Source organism: Homalodisca vitripennis, chromosome 6 (genome assembly GCF_021130785.1).
Source record: "Homalodisca vitripennis isolate AUS2020 chromosome 6, UT_GWSS_2.1, whole genome shotgun sequence".
Lineage (NCBI taxonomy): Eukaryota > Metazoa > Arthropoda > Insecta > Hemiptera > Cicadellidae > Homalodisca > Homalodisca vitripennis.
The window spans coordinates 15,320,118-15,347,665 of NC_060212.1; the positions used below are offsets into that span (position 1 = coordinate 15,320,118).

A 27,548-nucleotide genomic window follows, 5' to 3' on the forward strand; every position below is an offset into this window, starting at 1 on the left:
TCTCTAAACTAATTTGCAGTAAGTAATACTTTTTACTAGTTTTTAGTGAAGGCAACAGTGTATATTAAAGCCAGACAACTTGAAAGTCTTGCAGGTGCAGGTCAGCGAAAACCAGACACTATCACATTAAATTTTAAAGCCACTTGAAGTGATGAAGTGAAGGTAAAGGAAGAACGTAACAGCGCAAGCACGGCGGCTGTCTGTACCGCGCATGCGCAGTGGCTGCTCGCATTCCCGCCAGTAATTAGTGAATACCGCGGGAAACAGAACAGCTGATTTCTCCGCGGCCATCTCAGCGGAGGCATCGCGACTCCAGGCGGGACCGGTAGTTTTGTAAGAATGTCGAAATAAAATATCGGTAGTTCGCGGTCTTATTGTCTGCAGTGGCTTTATTTAGACCGAGGAATGCCGGGAAGTTTACGGAATACCGTGAGTACTACCGGAGAGAACTAGTTCTGTACAGGTCAGCACTGACCTTGCCGCATTTTCATATTCAGGTCCTCGGTGGTCTCCAGGATTTGTTTGTTTGTCGATAAAGTTCCACTCAAGCGTACTGAATCGGTTAATTTGGACTTGCCAGTTTACGTAGTTCTTGTAAGTACAGTTGGTTTTATGTGGATGAAGTGCTTGCACTTCAATTCCCTCTAGTTAAACCACCATATTTTATCAAAGGATGCTTGTAGATACATCTTTTTTTTATTCAAATGTAGTTGGAGACCACATTAATGGGATGTTAAATCAAAAATATCAATCATCTTCTTGAAATATTTCGGTTCGGTCGACATATACATAAACAGTTATTTGTTTGCATATTTAATTATTAATACAGCTATCAAGTAGCAGGAGCTTAAGGGTGCTTCAATCTAAAACGTGGGGATTCAGTTTGGTCAGGGGATAACAATTAAGAAGAGCCAACCAAAAGTTTGCTAGAATTTAAGTATGCTAGGTTTTACAATTGTAGAGGATTAAGAGTTACAGAACAACATGATATAAAGATCTCCAGTGTTGAACTTTATACAAACTTGGATAGGAATTTCAACCCTAGATGGTAAATAATCAGTGGTTTTTGTTACAACTTGAGGCAGATGGAAAAATATGAGAGTAAGGTGAGATTTGTGAGGTCGAAGGCCCAATACGGTATCACCGGAAGATTTCGCATTCAAAATGAGCACCAGCCGGACTTGCAACATGACTTTCCGCCAGCATCAAAAAGTTCTTTTTGAGCCATCCAACCAGCCGGGTTGGTAAAAGGGTTGCCCTGCAAGAGCTTTCAGTAGCATGTCGCATTCCAAATTCTAAATCAAGTTGCCAAATAATGCCCTGTTAGTTACAACAAGCCAGTGTCCCGTTGAAGTTCTGAGTTTACTGGGTATCTTCACCCGAAATTAAAAAAAACCCTTCAGACTACTAAACCATCCAGGAGGAATTGGAATTAGGGGGGGGTCAGATGATGTTAACCTTCGATATCTACAAAGCTTCTCAGCACTGATTGACAATACTCACCTGGAGAGTTAACAACCAGACAGAAGATAGCGCTAAGACTGGGGTACAATCATTTTTGCTCAGAAAGATCAAGTAATTTATGGGGAATGTCAGGAAAAAACACGAAGATATTCAAGACGGATAGTACTACGCAAGGATCCAGTTAAGTCAATGTAACTACTGAATCTAAGGATAAGAAGTTTACCATTCCCAAGAAGAATTTATCTCCACCTTTAAAGATTCAACCGAACTTGATATGTTTTGCAATAAGGGGGTTACAATATGAGCTCACCACAAACCCGAATTGGCATTTTAAGATGTTGAAGGACCGATGGTACAAGAAGTCATGTGTATCAACGAAAACATGGAAAGCTAAAATAGAAAGCATTTTAAGGTTAATAGTTCATTAACGAATTGGACACAAAACATTTCTTAGTGTTTCAAAGATCAATTTGCAAAATCTTACTTTTGATCTGTGAAAATCTAAATTTTATTCTTCTGACGGAAGAGATTGATGTGTTTATAGCAATGTTCTTATGTGAGTCAATCTCTTGTGAGTCAATCTAAATAGAAGAATGAAACCAGTCTCAAAGACTTTTCATTAGCTTACTGGTAACGTTATGCAGAGTTGTAATCGATGACAGATCGATGAATGCTCGCAGACAGTAAGACGGTACAAGTATCTCAGGACACGCAAAGGACCGGCTCGCCCACTGACAATGCGGCATTAAATAATTTCCTCACATATCTATACTATATAATGTGATCACATTATTTAGAGAGAAATTCATAAATATGTTGGGAGTTATTTATGGAGGTGGAGGAGGTATAAATTAGGCATGGAGCTGCGTGTGGTCCCACCTCGCCCCAATTATGGAACTAATCATAAATTAATGGCTGGCCCCAACAGGCTTTGTTACCACCAGCTGATTAATAAATCACATTGTGTAACAATTCGCGTGTTACTAATTCTTTTGTTTACAGGCTGGAGGGGGTCAACTAATTAGGCAATGGTCCTCGGCCCTCCGTGGAACATCTCATTCACAGTGGTCCTGGTCTTCTTCTTCTTCCCTCGGGCGTCCTGGCTCGATTGTGATCTTCCGGAGCCGGACTGACGCAATCTGCCTGCAATCTCCACCGTCACATTGTATCCTCGGTTTCAATCTAATTCCACACAGAACAAGGAACATTGATGAACGGCTACCTTCTCTGTAGCGAATTTCCTCAACAACGGACAGTACTTTGTATCTCACCATATCTCTGACCCATCTGGACTTGTAACTCGTGTCTTTTCCCAAGATTTCAGAATGTTGAGCGACGAGATTCATGATCTTTGGTAGAATTTGTGATACCCTTTTGACTAACAGAAATACTATAATGCAGAAATCCTTTATTCTGCCACAGTAACAGGGTATAACGTATTTCTGAATCACCGAAATCACCATTTTTCTTCAGATTTATCATCAGTACTTCGCCCAATCTCTTGACCAAATCAGTACGAACAACTGAGTTGAAGGATAACGAAATGTCTTTTCGTTAAAATGATTTTTGAACTATCACAGATCAGTGTAGCATATATGAAGGTACGTACACGACCTCAAAGTACTGAAATTCCTAATTCCCCAAAATTCTGAATGCTTCAAAATCAAAGTGTTGTTTCTTCCTGTTTTCAGAATTTTGAGCGACGACATTCATGATCTTTGGTAGAATTTGTGATAGTCTTTGATGTGGACTACCAGAAATATTATGTTGCAGAATTACTTTATCTTGCCACAGCAACAGAATATAACGTATTTCTGAATCACCCAAATTACCCTTTTCTTGAGATTCATGATCTTTGGTAGAAATTGTTATACCCTTTGACATGGACTACCAAAAATACTACGTTGCACAATTACTTTATCTTGCCATAGTAACAGAGTATAAACTATTTCTGAATCATCCATATTACTCTTTTCTTGAGATTTATCATTAGTATTCCACCCAATCTCTTGACCAAATCAGTACGAACAACTGAGTTGAAGGATAACGAAATTTCGTTTCGTGAAAATAATTTTTCAGCAATCACAGCTCAGTCTTGCATATGTGAAGGCAGTACACGACTTTCCTCAAGCACAACCTCAAAGTATTCAAATTTCTTAGACTGGATGGACATCGATGATCCAGCCTACAGGAGAGAAGACGACGTGGAGATTAGTCGTAGGAACTAGGTTCCTGCAAGACGTTCTACAGGATGGGAGTGACGTGGAGATTAATCGTAGGAACTAAGTTCTTACAAGACGTTCTACAGGAGGGGAGACGACGTGGAGATTAGTCATAGGAACTAGGTTCCTACAGGACGTTCTACAGGAGGGGAGTGACGTGGAGATTAGTCGCAGGGACTAGGTTCCTACAAGAGGTTCTACAGGAGGGGAGTGACGTGGAGATTAGTCATAGGAACTAGGTTCCAACAGGACGTTCTACAGGAGGGAGTGACGTGGAGATTAGTCATAGGAACTAGGTTCCTACAGGACGTTCTACAGGAGGGGAGTGACGTGGAGATTAGTCGTAGGAACTAGGTTTCCTACAGGACATTCTACAGGAGGGGAGTGACGTGGAGATTAACCGCAGGGACTAGGTTCCTACAAGGGGTTCTACAGGAGGAGTGAGTGACGTGGAGATTAGTCGTAGGAACTAGGTTCCTACAGGACGGGCTACGAGAGGAGTGACGTGGAGATTAATCGCAGGGACTAGGTTCCTACAAGGGGTTCTACAGGAGGGGAGTGACGTGGAGATTAGTCGTAGGAACTAGGTTCCTACAGGACGGGCTACGAGAGGAGTGACGTGGAGATTACTCGTACAAACCAGGTTGGAGAGAACTCTGCGACTCTTCTCCATCAGCCAGTAATGCAGTACAACGAGGTCACCGCGTCTGGGAACCGTTGCCATTTCCCCAACTAGACGGAAAGGTCAGTGCAGCGTACGTAAGCCGCCCGGCTGCCGAGCGCTAGAGGTATGCCGTCCGGTCGGCAGCGGAGATAAATTACATCTAGGCTAGAACTGAATGAGAATCAGCCACTTTTTTATAACGTGGTAATATATTTAAATTCCACTAAGATTGATGTCCCGGGGTAGGCCTAATCGTCATGTAGAGTGCGGTAATTAGACAGGGCAAGCTATTAACCAACACGCTCTAATCAAGAGGACACGACAATTCGTCTCAATCCCGGCCGGGCCGCAGCGCTCGCCGAGTTGATAAAGCAATCTGGAGACTGGGTGGTCTCCCGGCAATTTACTGTATATTATAGGTAAGCTTTTGGCACAGGTCCGCTCCTAATTGACCGTTCAGACCGCGCCTGAGGCCTGTTCTTATGACACCTCCGTAATTAACCAAAGCCTTGATCCCGGCCTGCGCCCCTGCCCCGGGACGCCTCTCCACCACTTCCGACTTTATAGACTCGTCTAGAGTCCGTAAATAAACCGCCATCTTGTATCACATATCACTAGCTCCCCCTCCCCCCCTCACCGGGGACGTTTTGCTCTCGGTGTATTCGCCATGTTTATGCACACAACCGCCCAGTGTAAATTATGCGACCCACGTCCCCCAGGTCTGCTAACTGACCTGGGTGGCTCGCTCGCGCTGCTGAGAGACGGATTACAATGTGTACAAACCCGTCATGGTTGGGCTTTACAGAGCTTTCTGTGTCCGGAAACTCATAGAAACTCTTTTGTATGAAGTTTCTTGTTGATGAGGGAAGGTTCGAAAGGATAACAGGATTTTGGAAGTTTGCCATCGTTATATGTGACAAAATGTTAAAACAATCATTCGAAGATTGAAAACTATCCTCTTCAATAGTCCATTTCCGGAAACTCATAACGATTTGAAACTCTTTTGTATGACGTTTCTTGTCGATGATGGAAGGTTGGAAAGGATAACAGGATTTTGGAAGTTTGCCATCGTTATAATATGTTACAAAATGTAAAAACAAAGTTTCGAGGATTGAAATCTATCCTCTTTAATAGTCCATTTCCGTAAACCATAACGATTTGAAACTCTTTTGTATGGAGTTTCTTGTTGATGATGGAAGGTTGGAAAGGATAACAGGATTTTGGAAGTTTGCCATCGTTATATCTTACAAAATGTATAAAACGATGTTTCGAGGATTGAAATCTATCCTCTTCAATAGTCCATTACAAAGAATGTAATAAAGAAAGAAAATTTGGAAGTACACTACGTGAAGAAACCGAGTGACAGAAACATCTATAGCAGAAAAGACACAATCTCCAGATTGAAGACGCGTGAGCAATCTAGCCGTTTCAACAGAGTCGAATTTCCATAAACAAAGCCAATGTTCTCTGAACCATTTTTTCCAACAGAAATGGCGTGCTTTTAAATTACTCAACTGGCGGATCTTGTCTTCAAGACGATGAAGATGTTTTAGATTTCTAAAAGAACTAAAATAACAGTTAATTTCTATATTGGTAGCGACTACGTTAGGTCCAATTTTTCTGTAGACAATTACGATTGGAGCTTAGTTTTGTGTATTATCTTGAAATCCACTCACATTTTTCTAACAGAGTTTCCAAACAGTTTCAGCTCGTAATTTGCTCACAACATTTTTTACCGTTTTCCTTAGAAGTGCCCAGTTGCTCAGCAAGTACCTAAAAGTTTTGTGAGATATTTTTTGTAGAAAAACAAATGCAGTGAATAAGCCATATGTCAGGTCTCTCGAGTGTGGATTGTATCCGTGTTATTATATGTTTATTGGTTTAATTGGATTTATTTATATATTGTTCGGTTTATGAATTTTTAATTCGTACAAACCACACACACACACACACACACACACACACACACACACACACACACACACACACACACACACACACACACACACACACACACACACACACACACACACACACACACACACACACACACACACACACACACACACACACACACACACACACACACACACACACACACACAATATTATAGTTCTTTTGTGCGTAGTTATAGGCCTATGTTCATCCCAGGGACCGTAAGAATGTCCATATAAAATTTCAGTACATTCGGTTAAATAGTTTAAGCGTGAAAGTAAAACAAATAAACAAAGGCACTTTCCTCATTTATAATATTATTACGATTCAGATTTTCCCCCTTTAAAATGTACAAATCCATTGTACTGTATCGACTTAGGCATAATGCACAGGCCAGTGGCCCATGAGGACGAGCAGGATAATGCTCAAAACGGAATTGGCCTCTCCTTAAAAAAAGTGTTAAGAAAACTGGGAAGTTTTGTTGTAAGTGTGCAGGCTTGTAATGTCTTTTCTTGAATATTTTCTTCAAGATCCTTAGGACATTAATTTATTTTCTAATGTTGTGTTCCTATTTATAATATCTACTTAATGGAATCTGATACGTAAAATTCATGACATTAGTGGAAATATTTCTCAGAAAGTACTAAAGCTAATTGAATAAATGTTTGGTACTTATTATACAGAATGAATAAAAATTTACGACCATCTCTATTTTTTCTAAAGTATATAACAATATAAACATATAAGGAGGATATCCTTTGGGTAGTGATGCACTGTGGAAAGGAAGTTAATATGATGATTTTGAACATTTTTGTGTCCCCAAAGAATGTAGGATTTTGGGCGCATCTAAATAATTTCAAATGCATAGCCCTCTTCATTTATAGAGCGTAAACAAACTTAAAAATTAGTGGAAACTAGAGATCTACATCTTTCTAGTCTAAAATAATAGCCAGTGTTAAAAAAAACATTTTAAATCTTAATTTTCCAATCCAAATCGAATGTTCAAACTGAAGAATTGTACTGTAGCAGAAGGTGAGCGCCCATCTCACAAGTCTGAAATGGTATTTGGTTACAGACTTGAACAATCATGTTTATTATATCTTTAACCTTTTCAACAATGGGTTTTGTATGTAAGTGTATATATACTTCATTAAAATGTTGACGTCTTATTATTTGGACTGATTTTGGATTTTATGTTTTTTTAAACCACCAAATGAAACTTTTTGCCCAAATTGCACCACTACCAAAGAATATATCCTTATATAAACTTTAGGAAAAAAAATAGAGGGGTGCCCTGACTTTTTATTCACCCTGTATGCAAAGACTATTCAAGTACAGATCTTATAGCTTTATTTATGCTTTGTAAGTGTCCAAATATATATTTTTTTCTAAATCATTCTTCATATATAGTCTTAAAAAATAGTTTAAGGTCTAAGTTAAACATTTGATGTTTGATCACCAGTTTAGTTTTTTGAAAAAATATTTTTACATTTTTAAGCTCTTTTGTTGTCTTTTTTAGCCTTTTCCCCAGTTTTATCATCGAAAGGAAATATAAAACCGTTAACTTATTTAGAAGGTATAAACAGAGAAAAGAATAATAAGATCATAAATAAACAAACAAGCAGAAAAAATAATACTTTATGTTGTTCCCTTACGTTTTACGTATAAGATTATCCAAATCGAGAAAATCGTATTGCAAATAGCAACTAAGAGCAACTTTGTGTTGTGTAAGAAGATTCCATAACTAAAAAGTTTCCTTTGAAAAAAACATTAAGAGAAGTTTTTGTAAACCTAGAAAAGGTAAGATATGTATTAATGGTAACTTGGCTATTGTGGTTCCTGACTTAGCGAGTCACAACGCTATTGTGTGTTTTGTTTACTTTAGCCTAGATTGTAGTCATGCATCAGTTTAGTCTTTTACCTGAAGAAGAGATCAGATTAGTAGTGAAACCTAGTCAGAAAAGATCTCGAAACGTAGTGTTACTGATTGCATTGTATAGATGAACAATGACAAATACCCGGAAAAATTCTTGTTTCCTTCAAATTTATTGACATAACGAACATTTTTTTACGTTCTTTTAATGAATGTCATCGTGCAATAATATCTGTTTCAATCGGTATAAAGAATTAATTATTTATAACTATTAATGGTACTTTAGTACCATCCAAAAGAGATTTTTTAACCCGGGATCAAAAAGAACCACATTATTGGAAAGAACATACTTTATTTATCTCGTTTTGCAAATTACATATCATTATAACGGTCAGATCATCACTTCCGAAAGGAAGCAGTGTCGGTGAGAATGAGACCACTCCGTCCCTATCTACTATTCGTTATTAGGCTATACATACATACGTACGTATTATACATCTAGAAGTTAAAGTCGACATTTGTGAGCATTCACGTGATCTGAGCTTGAATTTAGGCATTTATAGATTGTTCAGCGAGATCTGAGGTCGGAAAAGTACCGATCAAAAATGTCCCTGGACACTTTCTAGTGAAGGCTTTGGCAGCACCTTTGGCATTTCTGGCGAAAACAGAAAATATACCTCGAGATAGTACCCAAATTCAAGTTCACATCAAGTAAGCGCTTGTGGAGGTGACTTTAAATGTGATACGTTAATAATGAGAAGTAGATAGGGGCAGAATGGTATACTTCTCGCCGACATCGCTTTCTTTTGGGAAACACAAACCAACAGCTGATCGTCATAATTACATGTCGTTTTAACAGTAAGTCAAATAAAGTCTGTTCTTTTTAATGGTGCCTGAAGCGTCTGTCTTGGGCGTAAGAAAATTTGTTCCAGATATAATGGCCTCCGGATGACACCAAAGTACCCTATAAATATTACTACAGTAATATGTAAAACTATTATAATTAAATGTATAATGATTCTCAAATAATCTGATCTAATATGTTGGAGTTTTGCCTATCAATAGATTTTGGAAACAATACAAAAACTTGATTCAGTAAAATAATTACAAAAATACATTGGTAGTTTAATGTTGTTTGGAACGTTTTGTTTGTTGTAGTTGCGGTTGTTCCAATTTTTGTATGAATGTTGTCAGAAAATATAATTTTTGAACTGTTTATTTTATTATTTTTAATCTGTTAGGTCCTTATAATTGGTTTTAATTGTTTCAAACAAACCGTGACTAGGGGTTAAACAACTCAATGTTTTAGTTTTTAATACAAAATATTGTAATTTTTATTAAAAGCTATGAAAAGGAACTTTTAAAGAAAGGTAAAGATTACGGTATAATTTCCAAGTATTTATAAACGGCTGAATTCGTGTTGTTCTTCAATTCGGTACACCACAGAGGATTCGCAAAGGTTGCGCAAAATTCAAGTCTATAGCTAACGTGCGGTCTGACGACAATAAAACTTTTCCAGCCCCTCGAGATAGGCTTTGATAACGCTCAGCCAATAGTTTTAGTAAACTAAGCAAGGGCATTGTAACTTTAATTTTCAATACCTTATTAGTAATTCGGAAACATAACTAAACGATAAAATTGTAAGAAAATAACTTTTCTTTCATTGCAATTTGTGACTCGTTACATTATTTACTCATATATTAAACAATTGTATTATTTGGTGGAACATCTGATATTAACAAAACTTCGGTAAATATAAACTGGCAAAACATTTATAACGGAGTATGGAACCCACAGAAACCCTCTCTTCACCAAAATACTGTATGTATCCCATGTCATTTACGTTTTTCTGTGGTTGTGAGATCAGGTAATATGGATGATATGAATTCCTAGTCTACTGCTCCTGCTTTTGTCAGCCCGTTTGTTGGATTTGGGTAGATTCATCTATATACTTATTGGAATATAAGTGAATGATTTTTCTGCAATACCTAATATGAACAGATTTGTTGAAATTTTAAATTGCATGATCATCTAATAATGGGGAAATGTTTTTGCTCCTTGTGCTTGTTTGTTGCACAAGGCCGGAGGTTCAAAGATCCAATAAAGCTGCTGCCTGAAGTATCTGTCTTGGGTGTCATTATCTACAATTGCAGACTATTTTCCTAAACCCCACAATATCTACAATGTAGTATCTGAGATCACTGACCATCACTGTAACAAACCATGGTAATCCAATTCGTGCCATTAGTCCAGACAGTTATGGACATCCAAGTACATTATCGAAAATTTTTTTGAGCTGTGATTATCCATAAGGAGAGTCAGAGCCATGGAGAGAAATCTTCACATACATCTTGTAGCACAACCCTGAATGATAATCATACAGGAAACTCATATTCCTTGGGGAAGTTTCCACAACACAAGTGTTCCATGAGGTTGGTGACAATCGTTACTATCACCACAATTGTGACATTCTACTTCTTTTCCTTGTAGCTTCTAATAACATCGTTGGAAACCAAACGGACTGTTGGATCTACCCAAGAATCTGTGGTTTCAGTTGCGGCAAATCCTTATTTCCTCATTTATCACTCTATGGAGCGCATAAATTTGAGGCTTCAAACAGTGATACCAAAATTGTTTTCCTAGATAAAATTGTAACTCCGAGCACTCGTAAGATCGAGCTTTGAGAAACCCTACCTTTCAAACAAAAACTTCCCTATCTAGTTGTTCCTCGTCGTCTCCAATATCAACATTGGGAATCCAATGTTCTATTACTTAAGCCCTGCCATAGTATTCCACCACAGGAATGCTTCCTCTTCCTCAATCCATTCCTTTATAGAACTGAAAGGAGTTCTTAGTAATTGATGAACTAATGTGTTCAAATTTTCTCAACTTAACCCCGGGAACCAAATTCTCATCTGACTATTCTCTCCCCTCTTACCTAACTTTTATCAAGATATCACAAGGTCAAAGAGCACGATCTAGTAATTAGTTTCCTACCCACGGATGAAACAAATTAGGCCACCTACAGATCTCAGTTCATGCCGATGGCTCATAAGTGAGCCTGCTACTACTGATTTAAAAAAGAGTTTCCAGTAGGACAGTAACTTCCTGTTTCTTCCTTCACACGAGTATGGTTCTTTACCAAAGCCTCTATCTTGCTCCTTCAACCACCGATACCACCACCCATTCCTGGACTTTCTCTTAACATACATTAAGTCTAACATTACCTTTGGAGCAATCAGGATGCTATTCACTGCCTTTTTTATAAGTCTTCAGTATCATTTCCTTCTATCCCTTCTTGCCCCGATATCCAAAAAGGCCTTACCAGTCAGTGGAAATAGACAATTTCTCAATAGTATGCTGGTATTTCAAAATCATCTGTATGGGGTTCTGTTTGAAGTTAATGCTTTGAATGTCAGTATATACCTGGCGAAAGAAAGTAACCTCTTTGCATTGCTCTTATAGAAAACTGTATGACAGAAATGCTTGAAAGGCCGCTACATAATTCCATAGAGGAACAGAAACACATCTTTACTCTGTTCTTTTGATGAGGAATGATGTTTTTGATTATCCCAAATTTATGAAATAATGGGTTTATTAGTATCTATTGGATTCTCCCTTAGATGAATTTAACCGGTTTGGTCTGGCACCCTTCTTCTGATCACGTGTATTTCGGAATAGGATAGGTAGAAACTGCCTAATTGTATTGTATTGTCCAGTATCTGTTATACATTGATGTGTATTGCTGGATCACTTTACGGAGTCAGGTTCAACAGAATTCACTAATGCCGTGTATGCTTGGCGGATGGTGGTACTAGGACTAACTTTGGATAGCGCTATAAAATGTTAGTCCAGTCAGACGTCTGTATTTGTTTCTTCATTTATGAATGATTTAAAGATAAAAGTGACGAAAAGGAAAATAAAAACACATAGCTTTAAATAGAGACCTAAAGTGTATAATATTACAAATTTAATATTAAATAGACGAGTAGAAAAATACTTTAACACAGTATCACAAATGAAAGCACTTCACATAAATGTACAAGTCATAGATCCAGTCTATCATTCAGTCACGGTGCAATAACAATAACAACAATGGTCCGACAACAATGTTGCCGAGGCAGCAAACGAGTATTATAGGCACTTAACAAGGCATTCAACAATAAGTAAACAATGTTACTTACTAACGCTATTCAAGCCTTACAAACTACAAACTATAACAACAAAACACTGTGCGTATCCAGACCCTTGAGGAAAGGGGCTAAATAATAAAGCGATAAATCATGCGTTGGTCAGGATGTCCTAGGATTAGAAGTCCGCAGATTGCCTTACATATAGCAGTTTAATAGCAAAATTTCTTTTCGTATACATACATTACAAAATTGGAACTTTCTTTAGGAAAAAGTGCCCTGGCATCAAAAATGAACTGATATCACTCCCACAAGATCCCCGTCAAGTTTTAAAATTTTGTCCTTAAACAAAATATATGCTAATCGCAGCATTTTTATAACGAACGAAACAAGATTTGTGTTAAGTCCGTATTCTACGTGTTTGTCATATAAACAGTGCATAAACTATTTTGTTCATGTTTAAAAGTGGTATTAGGGTATTTAAGAACCACCTTAATACCCATACACAAGTTTAGAAAGTAAAAAATCCACAATTTATCAATATTTTTAAGCAAAAAATAACATTTTTGAAAGTTTAATGGGCATTAAGATACGAGGAGTAATTTAAGACCAACAAAGATTTGTCGGTGATAGTAACATTTTTTAATTTAGCGTTTCCAATACTAAAATGACGTTTAAAGTTAAAAACGTACCATTATTTTGTATAGCGGAAAATTCTCTTAGTGCAGCGTCTGGGATTGGACGCTGTTGAAGACTTGACTCCTGAAATCTGGATTGAATCTGGATGAACTCGTTACACCTATACTACAAGATACAGTGTAATATAGGTGCAGAGGTAAGCTCATCGTCTCATCAGGTGCACAATTGAGTGCAATTAGAAAAATATATGCAACTTCACCTATACTACCCGTATTGTAGATGTCTCTGATGTCGAAACGATGTATTGAGTTTATTTTGAGCTTCTTCTTTGCCGACTTTTATGGATCTCTTCGGACGATCGAAGCTCCAGATTTCGGGAGAAAAGTCTGCAGCAGCGTCAGATCCCGACGCTGGGATAGAGGAAGGTGAGTTGGAACTTCTCAAAACTCACATGGGAACAACCCTTCCGTAGCTACTTTTTTTGTAAAATAAAACATTATTATTTTGATCTAATTATACAAACATGTATTATATTAGGTTTATCAGGAGAAATGTTTGCTTTTAAAAAGACTGGCAGGTGCGAGGACTACTTTATTACGACGGTGACTGTACTGCCGCCTACTAACTGAAGCTAATAGCGAGGTGACAAGCTATGATAACAAGTGGAAAAATAATTAGTTAACAGACAAAACAGAGACAGCCAAGAAATAAATAATCAACAGCTACAGCCTACAATTGTGGCCTACATAACACTAAAATAATAAGGTAGGAAATAAGTACGTATTATTTTACATTACCAAACTAAAGAAGTATAAATACTATCTTACAATTATTTCTTACAGATTCTAACACACCATCAATATAAAAATGACTTGATGAATATCACATTTATTTAATGCTTCCTATTTACAATTCTTCTCTTCTCAGATCAAGGCACTGTCACAATACTTATGCGTACTCAAATCGTTCGAATTCCTTTCACTGCTTAAAACGTAATAGAATGGGTTATTATTTTATTAGCACCAAAAGTTATAATAGTTCAGTAATCAAAGGACCAGATTTTCATTACCCATTACAAAGCATTATGGGTAATAAAAACTAATTAGTTTTCCTATACTGAAGAGATTATTACGTTATTAATTTTAAATATAAAATCGATTTGTAACACAAAAGGAATAAAACACATCGTTAAAACATAAGGAGGAAAGTGTGTATAACACACTTATTTTTACTCTGAAAAATATACTCCTAGTCGTCGATGAAGTGTTAGAAACAAAAAACCTTTTTAAAGATTAAGTAGATCGTGATGAAGTAGATCTTTAGTACTAAAGGGCGACAACAATATTTTTAGAATATTTAAGATTTATGCATTTTCTTGTTTGTCTGAGCTCAAAATCACTTTTAATACTTGAGTTATAAGACGCAAAATTATTTATTATTCTCAAGATCTATCGTTACTTCATTATTCACATCTAGTACAGACCCAGCTGGCTAGATCGGACAAGGTTTACTTGTAGGATAAATACACTTTCCATCATAAAATTCTAAATCCACAATGTACACATCAAAGAATTTCTTCTTTGAAGTGAATATTGTTAATATTGAAAGTTTAAATACAAGAAATAGAAGAAAATTCGAAATAAGCGTTATTAATTACATTTATAAATTAAGAAAATATTGATTCTGAACGGTTATTGAAATAATAGGAAGGACTTCCAGAAAATTTTGGAACAATTATTTAAGTTGGATACAAGCAAAAATTGTAGAGGTTCAAATGTGCTTGAATTGCTTTTGTTCCACCAGGAGAGAGACAAATCAAAATGATCCTTTCACTTAGAAAGTTGAGTTTGGAATAAAAAGTGTTCATCCTAACGAAGAAGTACTTCCATACACCGGGGGATGTAAGAACTCGATTCTGATTGGCTCTCAGCGGCAGGTGTTGACGGCCCTGAGGGTCTCACACGTCTTGCAGGTGACTTCACAACACCAGCGGAACACACAGTTGCAGTTCGACTTCTCCAGGACCTTCCTGGTCTTGTAGCCTCGGCCGCAGCAGAGCAACTCGCACCCGTCCACTCCGGGGGAAGTCGCATTACACTCCCTCCCCTGCGTCCCCAGGGATCCTGTCTTCCTGTTGGGCTTGCAGAAGTCCGGGGACTCCTCAGAGTACACCAGGTCGGTCCTGCCGGGCGGCTTGATCGTGGCTCCTTCGGGGATAAATCGGCGACCGTCGTTGCTCGGGATGACCTTGGCAGCGCCGTCGAAACGCTCCTTCAGCCTGTTCCCGACCTCCCGGAAGGACGGCATCTTGCGCCAGCAGGTCTGCAGAGTGCAGGACCCTGACAGCCCATGGCACTTGCATTCCCTAATCATGAAGTTCTTCACGGACTGGAAAAAATGGTTGGAATAATTACTCGATACCATAAGCTCAATAGTTTAATAACTAAAGATTACCAACTATAGTGAACAGATTTACTCAGTTGTAATTTTGAACCATGATGAATTCCCAGGCTTAAACGGGCCACCAAGGCTGACCAATTTAAAACGGTCAACATTTTTAAAGTCTGGGTCCTGAATTTGATGAATGAAGATGTCCATCCAGAGCGAGGCCTCGATTCCGAAGCGGGTTGAACCGGAAAACCGTGAAGGTAGTCCGTAAGGGCTTAGGGTGCATGAAAAGGTTCTTTTTCCCCACTCGTCACATAAGTTAGCAGGGGTTTAAAACCGTTTTACCTCACAAGACATAGTTTAGTTCCAAGAAAATGGATTTTAGCTCGATTTTACTCGATTTAAAAATTTTTAATCGGTGGACTCCAACGGTTTGAACCGGAAAACCGTTGAGGTAGTCGTAAGGGCTTAGGGTGCATGAAAGGGCTCTTTACTCCACTCGTTACATACGTCAGCAAGGGTTTAAAACCTTTTTGGTTCCAGAAAATGGATTTTAGCAGATTTCACTCGATTTTTTAAAATAATTTTTGAATTGGTGGTCTCCAACGGTAACGTCCTTGGGTCACTCAGCTTTTGAAGATTGTCTCGTGGACCGTTGAAGATCCAATAGCCAGGATTGCGCCACGTCCTGCTCAGTTCCAGATGAGCCTCTACCGTCCTGTCGCGTCACACAGTGAGTCAAGCCGTACCGGGAACGAGCAGGACGGAGAGTACGAAGAAAGCCGGCCTGGGTCCGACCTGAGACGCCTAGTTGGGCGTATTGACATGCGCTCGGCGTCGCGGAATCCCGCGCCACATCATCCACTTTGTCTAATACTCGATTCAGGAATGTTTACAAGTGTTCTGACAGGTCGCTCTTAGATTGAATCGCACTGTAAAAAAGCAGCGTTGTTAAGCAAACACTCGTCGTTTTACTCCGCGGAATTCCGAGTGACACGAAAATAAAAAAGGGAATTACACGCTGCGGTTTTTGTCGAGCGCTCGTCACCTGCTGTAAGGCTCAGCGTCGAATCGATCTACACTCGTTACAGCCGGAATACTTTATGGGTCAGGTTGTCATCGTTTGTCGCACATCCGTTTCCAACGCGCTGCATTATGTATCTCATTTTTTACCGGGGCGAAATCGTCCTCTATGGAAAATGTATGACCCGGGATCTACGATGTTAAGTCCTGATCGATATCTTCGTGTCCGGCGATAAGTTAAACTGTACTGGCACTCGCGCTGATGTTAAATACAATAACGTTACCGAGTAGGGTGTTCAATCATGTATGGGGTTTTTGTCGTTTTGGACACCTCAACACAGTGTGTGACGGGCAGTATAATGATTGAATCGTCTGAATTCTATTGTGGATTTCGTTTGGGAGTAAGCGGTGACACGGACAAGCGACAAAAACGCAGTAGAGCAAATTTATACAATTTAAGTCCGATAATCCGTTGTATTATGAAAACTAACGATGTAAGGAGACTCAGTCGGTTTTAGATAAGGTCCTTTTTTTACTTCAGATTCTTAGCTCCTTACGATATCCTTCCCACGACACTGAAGTATGTAGAATTGGCATTTTTAACAAAGCATAGTCTAAAAATAACGGTTGTATATGATATTTGACCATTATTTACTTCAATCAAATTTCCTTTACGTAGTGTACAAGTTTACATCCTTAACATCAACTATTATCCCGTGAGCCTGATTTAAATAGGTTCAATTAGTAATTTGAATGCCTATAAGTCCTCATAAAAATGTATTCTTTTCGGTATTTTGCGAATGCTAGCTAGTTTGAAGAGCTATTTTACCTAAAAGCAATAATACAAAATATATAAAGCACGTGGAAACTAATGGTTTAAATTAATTAATGCAATTAATTGTAACTATAAAAGCAAATCTTATGTACTTCATTTTATCAATTGTTTGTATAATGTTTTTGCGTGAGATAACTGTTTAAAATCAAAATATCTAGCTACAGAGGCTTAATACACTTTTTAAAGACAATAAAAGTATAAACAGGTTTTTTATCATGCTTAGAGAAGTTGTAGGCATTTGAACAAGATTTTAAGGGCATGTTGCTATTCGACCACAAAACCTGTGAAGATAAAAATTATACATTTTTGGTACATATACGAAAAATGGAAGGAGTGTCATCTATTTAAGTTATAAAAAGTATTTTTTTTAAAGCATTGTATTAAAAAAATCTATTGTTATTTTCTTACATTATAAATTTAATGTCGGTAAGTCATATATCACTAAAACAAACATCTCTTTCTATAGCTAGAACTTTCGGCACTGTAAAAAATTAACGCATTTTAATCTTCAGCTATTTTTTGGGGGTTGATTACAAAATTACGTACGTTAAATGCCCGTGGAGCACCAACAGAGTGACATTAAGGACCATGATTTAAAACATTTTTCAACATCGCATAGCACAATCTCAACAGATGTTAACTAGTATTTCAAGTGTACACATTATGGGACGATAGAGTAATGCAAATCTCTTACTCGTATTTTATAAAGATTGAAATATTAAAAAGATTAAAATATATTGGACAAACCGGCCGATCCTTCAAAATAAGATTTAATGAACATACAAAAGCATTGAAGACATCATCAAATTAAAAATATGGAGACCATTTAAATGACACCGGCCATACATACACAAACATCGTAAACGTTCTTGAAATTTTACACACATACAAAAAAGTCACCTATTGTCAATTTTAACATTTTGAAATTTACAAAAGTGCCAAAATTAATCCTAATGTATTATTAAATGACAAAGATTTTCTAACAAAAATTGATTATTTGATAGACTTTTAAACAATATACATTGATCACATATAAAACTGAATACAACAAATTTAGCCACCAAGGTAGTTCAAACATATGACAATTTAATTATTTATTTTCATAATTTACCTTAACCTACACGTACCTGATAATGACTTCTTAGAATTTGAAATGTAAATCGTACGAAATAAAAAATGTATACAAAGTGTTAAAAAGGTTTATTATTCTATATATTAAAATATTTCAACATAAGCATTGAAGTAAACTAATGAAATTGCAAGATAAAGTACTGACCAGTCTTCCAGCATCATTGTTGTGGAGTTTGACCAAAGTCTTGATGTCACTTCGCTTCCTGTGGGGAGAGTCCAGGAAGGCACGGGACTTGCGATAGCCGAAGTTCACGTTGTCCCCACAGCCTCCCCACTCCCACTCCCCGTCCTGGGGAGCCCCAGAGGCACGTCCCCCTCCTGTAACATATCTCGCCACTGCGAGGACAAAAGATCAGTTCAATTCCATCTTTTCACTCTAACCGAGAGTATGGAAAACCAATGCCAATGGCGCAGTGTAGTGGGTACGACGTTATCGCGAGATAACCGGATGAAGCAACTTCGAGCGTGGCTGCTGCTTGGATGGGTGACCGCTGAGCGATCCTGTCATTGCAAGCAGCCCGCCTGCCCAGCCATTGGTGGTGGTTTGGAAATCACCTTTAAGCCGTCGATCCGAAGGTTAAGTGTTAGAGAGGGTTTATTAGCCCTAACTTTGTGTGGTAAAATAAGACATCATTTGACTTTATTTTTGGACAAAGGACGAGCAAGACATGTGATAAAGAGAAAACATGAAGGCTGGTTTGTTCACAGATAGCAGGTTGTGACAGCAAAGAAGGAGGTGAATTGGTGATACAAATGATTTTCCACGATGTCACCATCGCAGCTCTGATATCATCTCTGCAAATAGGGAAAATATATTTTGTTCATTCCATAGAAATTGCTACTTTTCAAAGTAATAAAATTGGACACATCACAAAATAAGGTCCAGAAAAATACTGCTGAAGTGAAAGGTGTGATAAGGAAACTAACGGTAAAAAATGACACGTTTTTATACAAAGCAATAAAAAATAGTTAAAATGCTCATTATGTTGTAATTCGTATTAGTGCTGTAAAGAAATCTTTTTATTTTCAGCCGTTTTTCATTGGGCTTCATTACAAAAATGGCCTTAAAGTGGCCGGCAAAAATGTATTGCACTAACTTAAAACATTGAGATCGACTGACAAAAAACCAGCTTGCATTTTAATCAAATTTCTTCCTTAAAAGTTACTTTGGATGTACATGCATGGATACATTCTTGATAGACTGGCACGTATCCTAATACCAGAAATGACAGTGAAGAATGACAGATGGATGGATGGTTATTTTAATTTACATAGCTCCATTGCAATATCATTTACTACTAAAAATCTTGGTTTCTTCAGCTCACTCCACTGTTATAAACGAATATTGTCACCATAAACAATATAGTGGGCTGTAGTAACATTTACATTCAGAATAATATTAAACGTCATGCAGTCTTTCGCCCTTATATTTTATTGTATCATTTTAAAGATTTGGTTAATACGCAATCAAACACTTTTATTTTTTAACTGTGAAGTTTTTTAATATTTAAACAATGAAGTACAAAAACTTTTAGAATTTCTCGGACAAACCCATAAAAACATAAATAGCACCGATAAGCTCATTAATTATATTAAAATTAGATATTTCCATAATTATATGACTGAAAGTAGTTCGTTTTTTTAGGGGAAACCTAAGATTATTTTACAACAGCCGGCACAGAATAAAGGAATCACGGAATCCTCTTTGGAACAATTGCTCACAGCGTAAACCAACGGCCAGGCCTAATACTACTATTGACTAGTTGATTCTGTTGATTGGTCCTAGTTACCAAGAGACGCTTAGATTAAAATTGTTTGCGGTTTAGAGATTTCAACAGAGCTATGATGAAGTTTTTATCTCTCCCTTGAATACTTATATAATAAGTTGAAAAAACTGCAACATCAATAAAACGATAATAAAATTGAACTACTCGTATAAGATACGATGACGAAATAGGAACTTCTGATGACCTTCATTAACCTTGGGATTTATGAAGTCTTGCTGCAGTTCACAGGGTTTCCGTGACTCCTGTATAGGCGCCTACAGCTTACAAGCTTGATAAAGCCAGACATGATGGAATTGCGCACTAAACGAAGGGTGAAATTGGGGCTTAACTCGTTATTGAAATTTAATCAACCCTGGCTACATTATGTGTAGAATACCGTGATTTTGGACCGTGTCTAAAACATCTTAGAGCACACAATTGTGCACCTGATGAGACAATGAGAGTACTTAAACATTACATTCGATTCTGTAGTCGAGGTGTCTTTGATGTTGAAACTTTGAAAAAGTTTGATTTGAGCTTCTTGGTCGCCGACTTGTTGGATCTCTCCAGAAGGACAATGACTCTAGATTCCTGGAGCCAAGTCTGTGACTGCGCCAGATTTTAGAATTGGCGGTAAACTCAACATTCCCATTGGATCATCCCTTCCCACCATAGCTACGTTACGTATAGGATGGAACTTTGATGATTTTTCCCATCGACCATTACTGGCTAAGGGACCTGTGGAAGAGTTTCCAAGGAGATCTCAATCCACGGTTACAGATAAGTCGGGTAGAGACACAATAAGTTGCTGCTGGTTTTAAGTCGTTGAAATTTTATTCTTATTAGGTCAGTGACGAAATAAGCTTAAAAAGTTCACAAAATGCAATTAAAGCGTATTATTTAATACTAATTTATAACCAATATACCACCAAAATGACGCGTCTAACATAACAAAATTTAAACTAAACATTTAACTCATCAAACTGGAGTGTCTATTCTAGAATAAATCTAATATAGGAGCATCTTTAACAATCGTACTCGCTATGCAAAATTACTTTAATTACGTCTTTGTTTAATTATAGCGATAACATCTTGGTAATAATTGTTACTTCATTAGTTTCTGAAGTACACACCTACCTTTCTCTTCTCGACTCCCTTCCTGCGTAACGACTGCATGTGAAAAAGACACCAATAAATTTGCAGCACAGTGAAAAGCACTCAATTTGCAAATCATTTACTAACTCTGACTAACAATCAAATACACATACATGAAAGTCGGTCGAGAGTTATAACCGAAAAGCAAAATAGGTTTACCTCAAATTTCGAGAGGAAAGCTAAAAGTCACATATCAATCAAGTGAGGGATCGTCTGGAAATTATTCAACCCAAATCATCCATTCTTAAAAAGAGCACGTTTGACAGTGTACATGCATTTATTTTTAATTAAATTTATACATTTAATTAAATTTAATGGAAAGATCACAATATTCAATATTGTAACAACAATGGACAGCATGCCGGCTGCTATAAACCCTTCTGCAATGGAAAAGTTTCAAGTCTGGGCCATAAGAAAGGTGTTACCTTTTAATATTCTTGCTTCCAAGTATCCAAATGCTTATGGAGCACTTGGAAAATATTTAAAGGTCATGGAAATGACTGGAAAAGAGAAAAGTTTGCAAATGATCGTTCTTGAAATGTCATGTTCTAAAATTACTTTAGTTCCATCATAAATGAATAGGACCTAGCACTAACATTGAAATATAATTCAAATACTAATTGAATGCACTGTTAATACATACCATCAATAGTCTATTAAAGACAACAAATATCGCTTTACTTTACATAATGGACATGATTTTAACACAACACAAAATGTTAGTCAAATAGAATATTTCAAAGTTGGAAAATTATATAGATGCAGGCACAGTTTATGGGGTTTATTTGAAATATATTGATTGAAATTAGTTCTTCACTCAGCGAGATCAAAATATCACAAGATTTTATTTGTGTTAAAAACATTGATATACATACAAGCCTCGTAAGGCTAAAAACTGAGGATGAATTTGTTTGTTTCTTGTTGGAGTTGTTTTAGCAAAATGTGATATTTATTTAGGAAATTTGGACCGTACATTCATTTATAAAACAGATTCTATACCATCCTAAGATTCGGGTTTGCCATGGGGTAAAATAAAAAAAAAAAATTTTTTTAACGCTCAGCAATCATTGGGGGGGCCGATAATACCCTCAACCTCCCCATCTAGTGACGCTCCTGGATCTTATCCTACAGTATATTTACCTTTGATTGTCTTGTCACAGCTACATTCTATGAGGTCTCCAAGGGTGCACGCCCTGGTGACAGAGTAAGTCACACCAGCTGCCATGATGGCGTTCACGAAACTGCTCTCTCTCGTGTCTGCAAAACATTAAGAATATCACACAATTGGAATATCACACAGTTGGAATATCACACTGTAGGAATATCAAACAATTGGAATATCACACAGTTGGAATATAATACAGTTTGAATATCACACATTTGGAATATCACACAGTTAGAATATCACACAGTTTGAATATCACACTTTGGAACATCACACAGTGAAAATATCATACGGTTGGAATATCACAAAGTTAGAATATCATACAGTTGGAATATCAAACAGTTGGAATATCACACAGTTGGAATATCACACGGTTGGAATATCAAACAGTTGGAATATTACACAGCTGGAATATAATACAGTTTGAATATCATACGATTGGAATATCACACAGTTGGAATATCACACATTTGGAATGTCACACATTTGGAATATCATACAGTTGGAATATCACACGGTTGGAATATCACGCAGTTGGAATATCACACAGTTGGATTACCACACGGTTGGAATATTGCACAGCTGGAATACCACACGGTTGGAATATTGCACAGCTGGAATACCACACGATTGGAATATTGCACAGCTGGAATACCACACGGTTGGAATATCGAACAGTTGGAATATCACACAGTTGGAATACCACACGGTTGGAATATCAAACAGTTGGAATATTACACAGCTGGAATATAATACAGTTTGAATATCATACGATTGGAATATCACACAGTTGGAATATCATACAGTTGGAATGTCACACATTTGGAATATCACACAGTTAGAATATCACACAGTTTGAATATCACACTTTGGAACATCACACAGTGAAAATATCATACGGTTGGAATATCACAAAGTTAGAATATCATACAGTTGAAATATCAAACAGTTGGAATATCACACAGTTGGAATATCACACGGTTGGAATATTACACAGCTGGAATATAATACAGTTTGAATATCATACGATTGGAATATCACACATTTGGAATGTCACACATTTGGAATATCATACTGTTGGAATATCAGACGGTTGGAATATCAAACAGTTGGAATATTACACAGCTGGAATATAATACAGTTTGAATATCATAAGATTGGAATATCACACAGTTGGAATATCACACATTTGGAATGTCACACATTTGGAATATCATACTGTTGGAATATCAGACGGTTGGAATATCACGCAGTTGGAATATCACACAGTTGGATTACCACACGGTTGGAACATTGCACAGCTGGAATACCACACGGTTGGAATATTGCACAGCTGGAATACCACACGGTTGGAATATTGCACAGCTGGAATACCACACGGTTGGAATATCGAACAGTTGGAATATCACACAGTTGGAATACCACACGGTTGGAATATCAAACAGTTGGAATATTACACAGCTGGAATATAATACAGTTTGAATATCATACGATTGGAATATCACACAGTTCGAATATCATACAGTTGGAATATCACACATTTGGATTATCATACAGTTGGAATATCACACGGTTGGAATATTTCAATAGTCAGTACTACTTACAGTAGAATCTAGTGAAACATGTGAACAAGTGAACTAGTGAGAAAATTTAAAACCAGTGAAGTTCTTCGGAATTTAAACAAGTTCGGTCATGCTGTTCTTTACATTATATTGTGATGGTTCACGTCACTGTATGGATTTGGGCGAGCGTTAACGAAAATTTGGGCTAAAGAGAAACCATGATTGTATCGAGAACATTGTAGAAAAGTTGTAAACTAACTGATTGCAACAAGTTGACATTTTAACATGAGACATAGTAACACGTTATGTGATGAGGTTACTTTGATCTATTTCGTAACACTCGTTACTTCTTATCGATCCTTCAATACTCAGTATCATTTTATTTGTACATACACAAGATACACTTCTTTGTTTGAAGTTTGTTTTTGACAATAAAAGGATTGTGAAGGAAACAGGATTTTGTTTAGAATACAGAAAATCAGTAACACTACGTTTAGAAATCTGCAATCTGATCTCTTCTTCAGTTAAATAACTAACCTAACACATAATTACCTACGTAGGTGGTTGGTCGGCTAATTCAGACCTATTGTGACCTGTATTCTGTAGTTCAGTGACAATAATTAATGTTGTGTTTAGGTTTATTAAGTGCGTGTTTTAGAGTTAGTGAAGTTGACACACAACATAGTGGTTGTGATTCCTGACTTACGCGTGTCACAACGTTCTAGTTTTTTTAACATAGTTTGTAATTATGTGTTAGGTTAGTTACCTGAAGAAGAGATCAGATTGCAGATCTCGAAACGTAGTGTTACTGATTGTATCACTGAACGATGGCAATGTCCGGAAAAAACTGTTTCCTTCACTAGATACAGTTCGATGTTGGTGCATGTCCCTCTGTTAGATTTGGTTAAGGATTTACTTACGTAGCCTAAATCCGCACGATATCTTTCGAGAGAAATAAGTTATAGACTAGAAATCTTGCACGGCTATCTGAGGTGCTCTAACATTTCTGTAGAGTTACAAAACATTGAACTGGTTTAGCATATGAGGGTTTTAACCTTCTTCTCGCGTGTGGAAGAGAAAAGCAGGCACGGGTGGCACCGCACATACATAACGCAAGAGACATATTACCTCCACCAGGGCCGTAACCTCAAGGGGGCAGTGGGGGCTCCAGATTACGTTATGGTGTGAGGAAGATTTTTTGTGAATATTACATATTTTTAAATAGTATCTCACGACTGTGATACTAAGGAGAATCGGCAATAGCAATCTTAGAGGCGGCCAATGCATGTATTTAGTTGGAACAATATGACTAACAGAGCTACGGGGGCTGCATAATGTGCATTCACATTTCTCTCTTGTGAGAGCCTGGGTCACCATTGGCGTCACCAACGCTCTTCCCATATCTCCTCCCCCCCCTCCTACTTCCACCCATTTCATTTATCGTTCATGTTTTTGGACATTTATAACACGTATAAGATAGTGCATATACTATATTAGTTGGTTACAACACGGTCTACTTGGGGAGAGGGGGGGGAGAGCTGGAATCTGTTACCGCAGCACCTTTTGTCGACCTTAAACCACAAGGACTCTCTTCGTTATTCTGTTTGAGAAGATCATGATACGGACAAATGACCCTTTCAGGGATCAGGCAGGATAAGGCTTGAAGAGGGGGATCAGACAGTCTACTCAAAACAACAATGTTCCATTTTTACTCATGTTCTATGTAGTCTTCCCGGATTTTCAGGGACGAATCCTGCCATGATATGCAGTGATGCTGAGTAGATTCTAGAGGGTAATAAACTGATACAGTGTTAGGCGTATAAACGACATTGCAAGCTAAGTTAAAATGTTTATATGTAACCAACCATTCCAACAGAGTATATTCAGCACATGTGTTGGTAACAAATTAACACTTACATGTGATTAACTCTGCAGTATATACGGTTTTTTTTACTAATTTGTTTATTCTGCGTTTATCTCATGATTACGACTAATAGAAAATGTTATATCTTCATTTGTTACTTTGCTGCCCTTTGATCCAAATTGAATAGGACCCATCCTTGGATCGAGAGACACCTATGTACCAAGTTTAAAATGTCTAGGACCTTTCTGTCAGGAGTTATAGCACATCCAGACACTGTCACATGCTTATATCACATACATATATAGAACTTTCGGGTGTGTTTGAACCCATTCCTTTCTCTCATTTTCACCTGACGAAGGGGATGGATTCGAATCCTCGAAACGTTGTGTTTTTAACATATAACGATGGCAAATGTTCAAAATCCTGTAATCCTTACATATATACAGACATACAGGCAGTAACTCGATTTTAAGAAGAACCTTTTGGGTCCTTAATACCATATTTAGGCACAGTCTTAATAAATTGTTTTCAAATAATATTATGAGGAAAAATAATTTTACTTCAGAATTGAAATTTTAATAAAGAGTTGTGATTGGTAAACTTTCGAGGGCGAATCTTGATTAAATTAGATTTTAGTATTAAATAATTGCTCAAAGAGATATTTTTGTGTGAATAATGTCCCAAAAAACGAATCCTACGGGCTGGATGGAAAGCTAATTAATATTTTTTCCAAGGAATACCTCTGTTGAGATTATAGCCTCCAAATAATAAATCATAACATTATTCTAAAGTATACCCTTTCGAAATTAGATTTCTATATGAAAGGTGTAAGCAATTATGAATTCGGGAAATATTAGAGCTGCCCCGGGTGCCTCAGTACCTATGTACGGCACTGACCACGGGCGCGTGAGCAGTGTTCAAGCCTACTAATTGAGATGGCGGCCGATGTTCGTATTAATTACTTAACACATGAGACAAGATTGCGATTAGGATGCAAGAGCGAGGCCGAGGAAAGAGCTGGCCCGGGTGCCTCAGGGCCTATGTACGGCACTGACCACGGGCGCGTGAGCAGTGTTCAAGCCTACTAATTGAGATGGCGGTCGATGTTCGTATTAATTACTTAACACATGAGACAAGATTGCGATTAGGATGCAAGAGCGAGGCAGAGGAACGAGCTGCCCCGAGTGCCTCAGGGCCTATGTACGGCACTGACCACGGGCGCGTGAGCAGTGTTCAAGCCTACTAATTGAGATGGCGGCCAATGTTCGTATTAATTACTTAACACATGAGACAAGATTGCGATTAGGATGCAAGAGCGAGGCCGAGGAACAAGCTGCCTTCTTAACGAGGCCTTAATGAGTCATTTGAAATCGAGGACCGGCCGTTTCCATAATGTATGGCCGGAGTAAACCAATACGTTACAGAGTCCTGTGGGACGTGTCCTTTATCGTCCTGTCTGCAGGACTGTTCCAGAAACGAGCGGGACGATGCTGGAATATCGCACGCTTCGATTGTTCGACTTATTAACCGGACTTTGCAAATCGATATCCTTACCAACCGATTTTGTTCTGAGCGTAATAATGACGGTTTTATGACAAAAATGTGATTTCATTGTTTTATACAATCTTCATATAACTGCTATTAGTAATAAATTAATATTATTGTTACTAAATATGATTAGAAAAGCAAATAAAATTTCTTTTAATAAAATATAATTAATTTTATTCAACGG

The 27,548-nt window shown here is 37.5% G+C and overlaps 1 protein-coding gene across 1 annotated transcript in view; it reads right to left on the reverse strand.

The window, feature by feature from the left end:
* Nucleotides 1–12,092: 12,092 nt before the first annotated feature.
* Nucleotides 12,093–27,548, reverse strand: part of LOC124364137 (protein Wnt-6) — a 54,931-nt gene continuing 39,475 nt past the window's right edge. The window contains exons 3-5 of the mRNA XM_046819365.1: nt 22,366–22,482; nt 18,450–18,640; nt 12,093–15,315 (exon numbers count right to left, since the gene is read on the reverse strand). Of these exons, the coding sequence (XP_046675321.1) occupies nt 14,854–15,315; nt 18,450–18,640; nt 22,366–22,482 (770 nt within the window). The 3' untranslated portion in view covers nt 12,093–14,853. The remainder of the gene's footprint in view (nt 15,316–18,449; nt 18,641–22,365; nt 22,483–27,548) is intronic.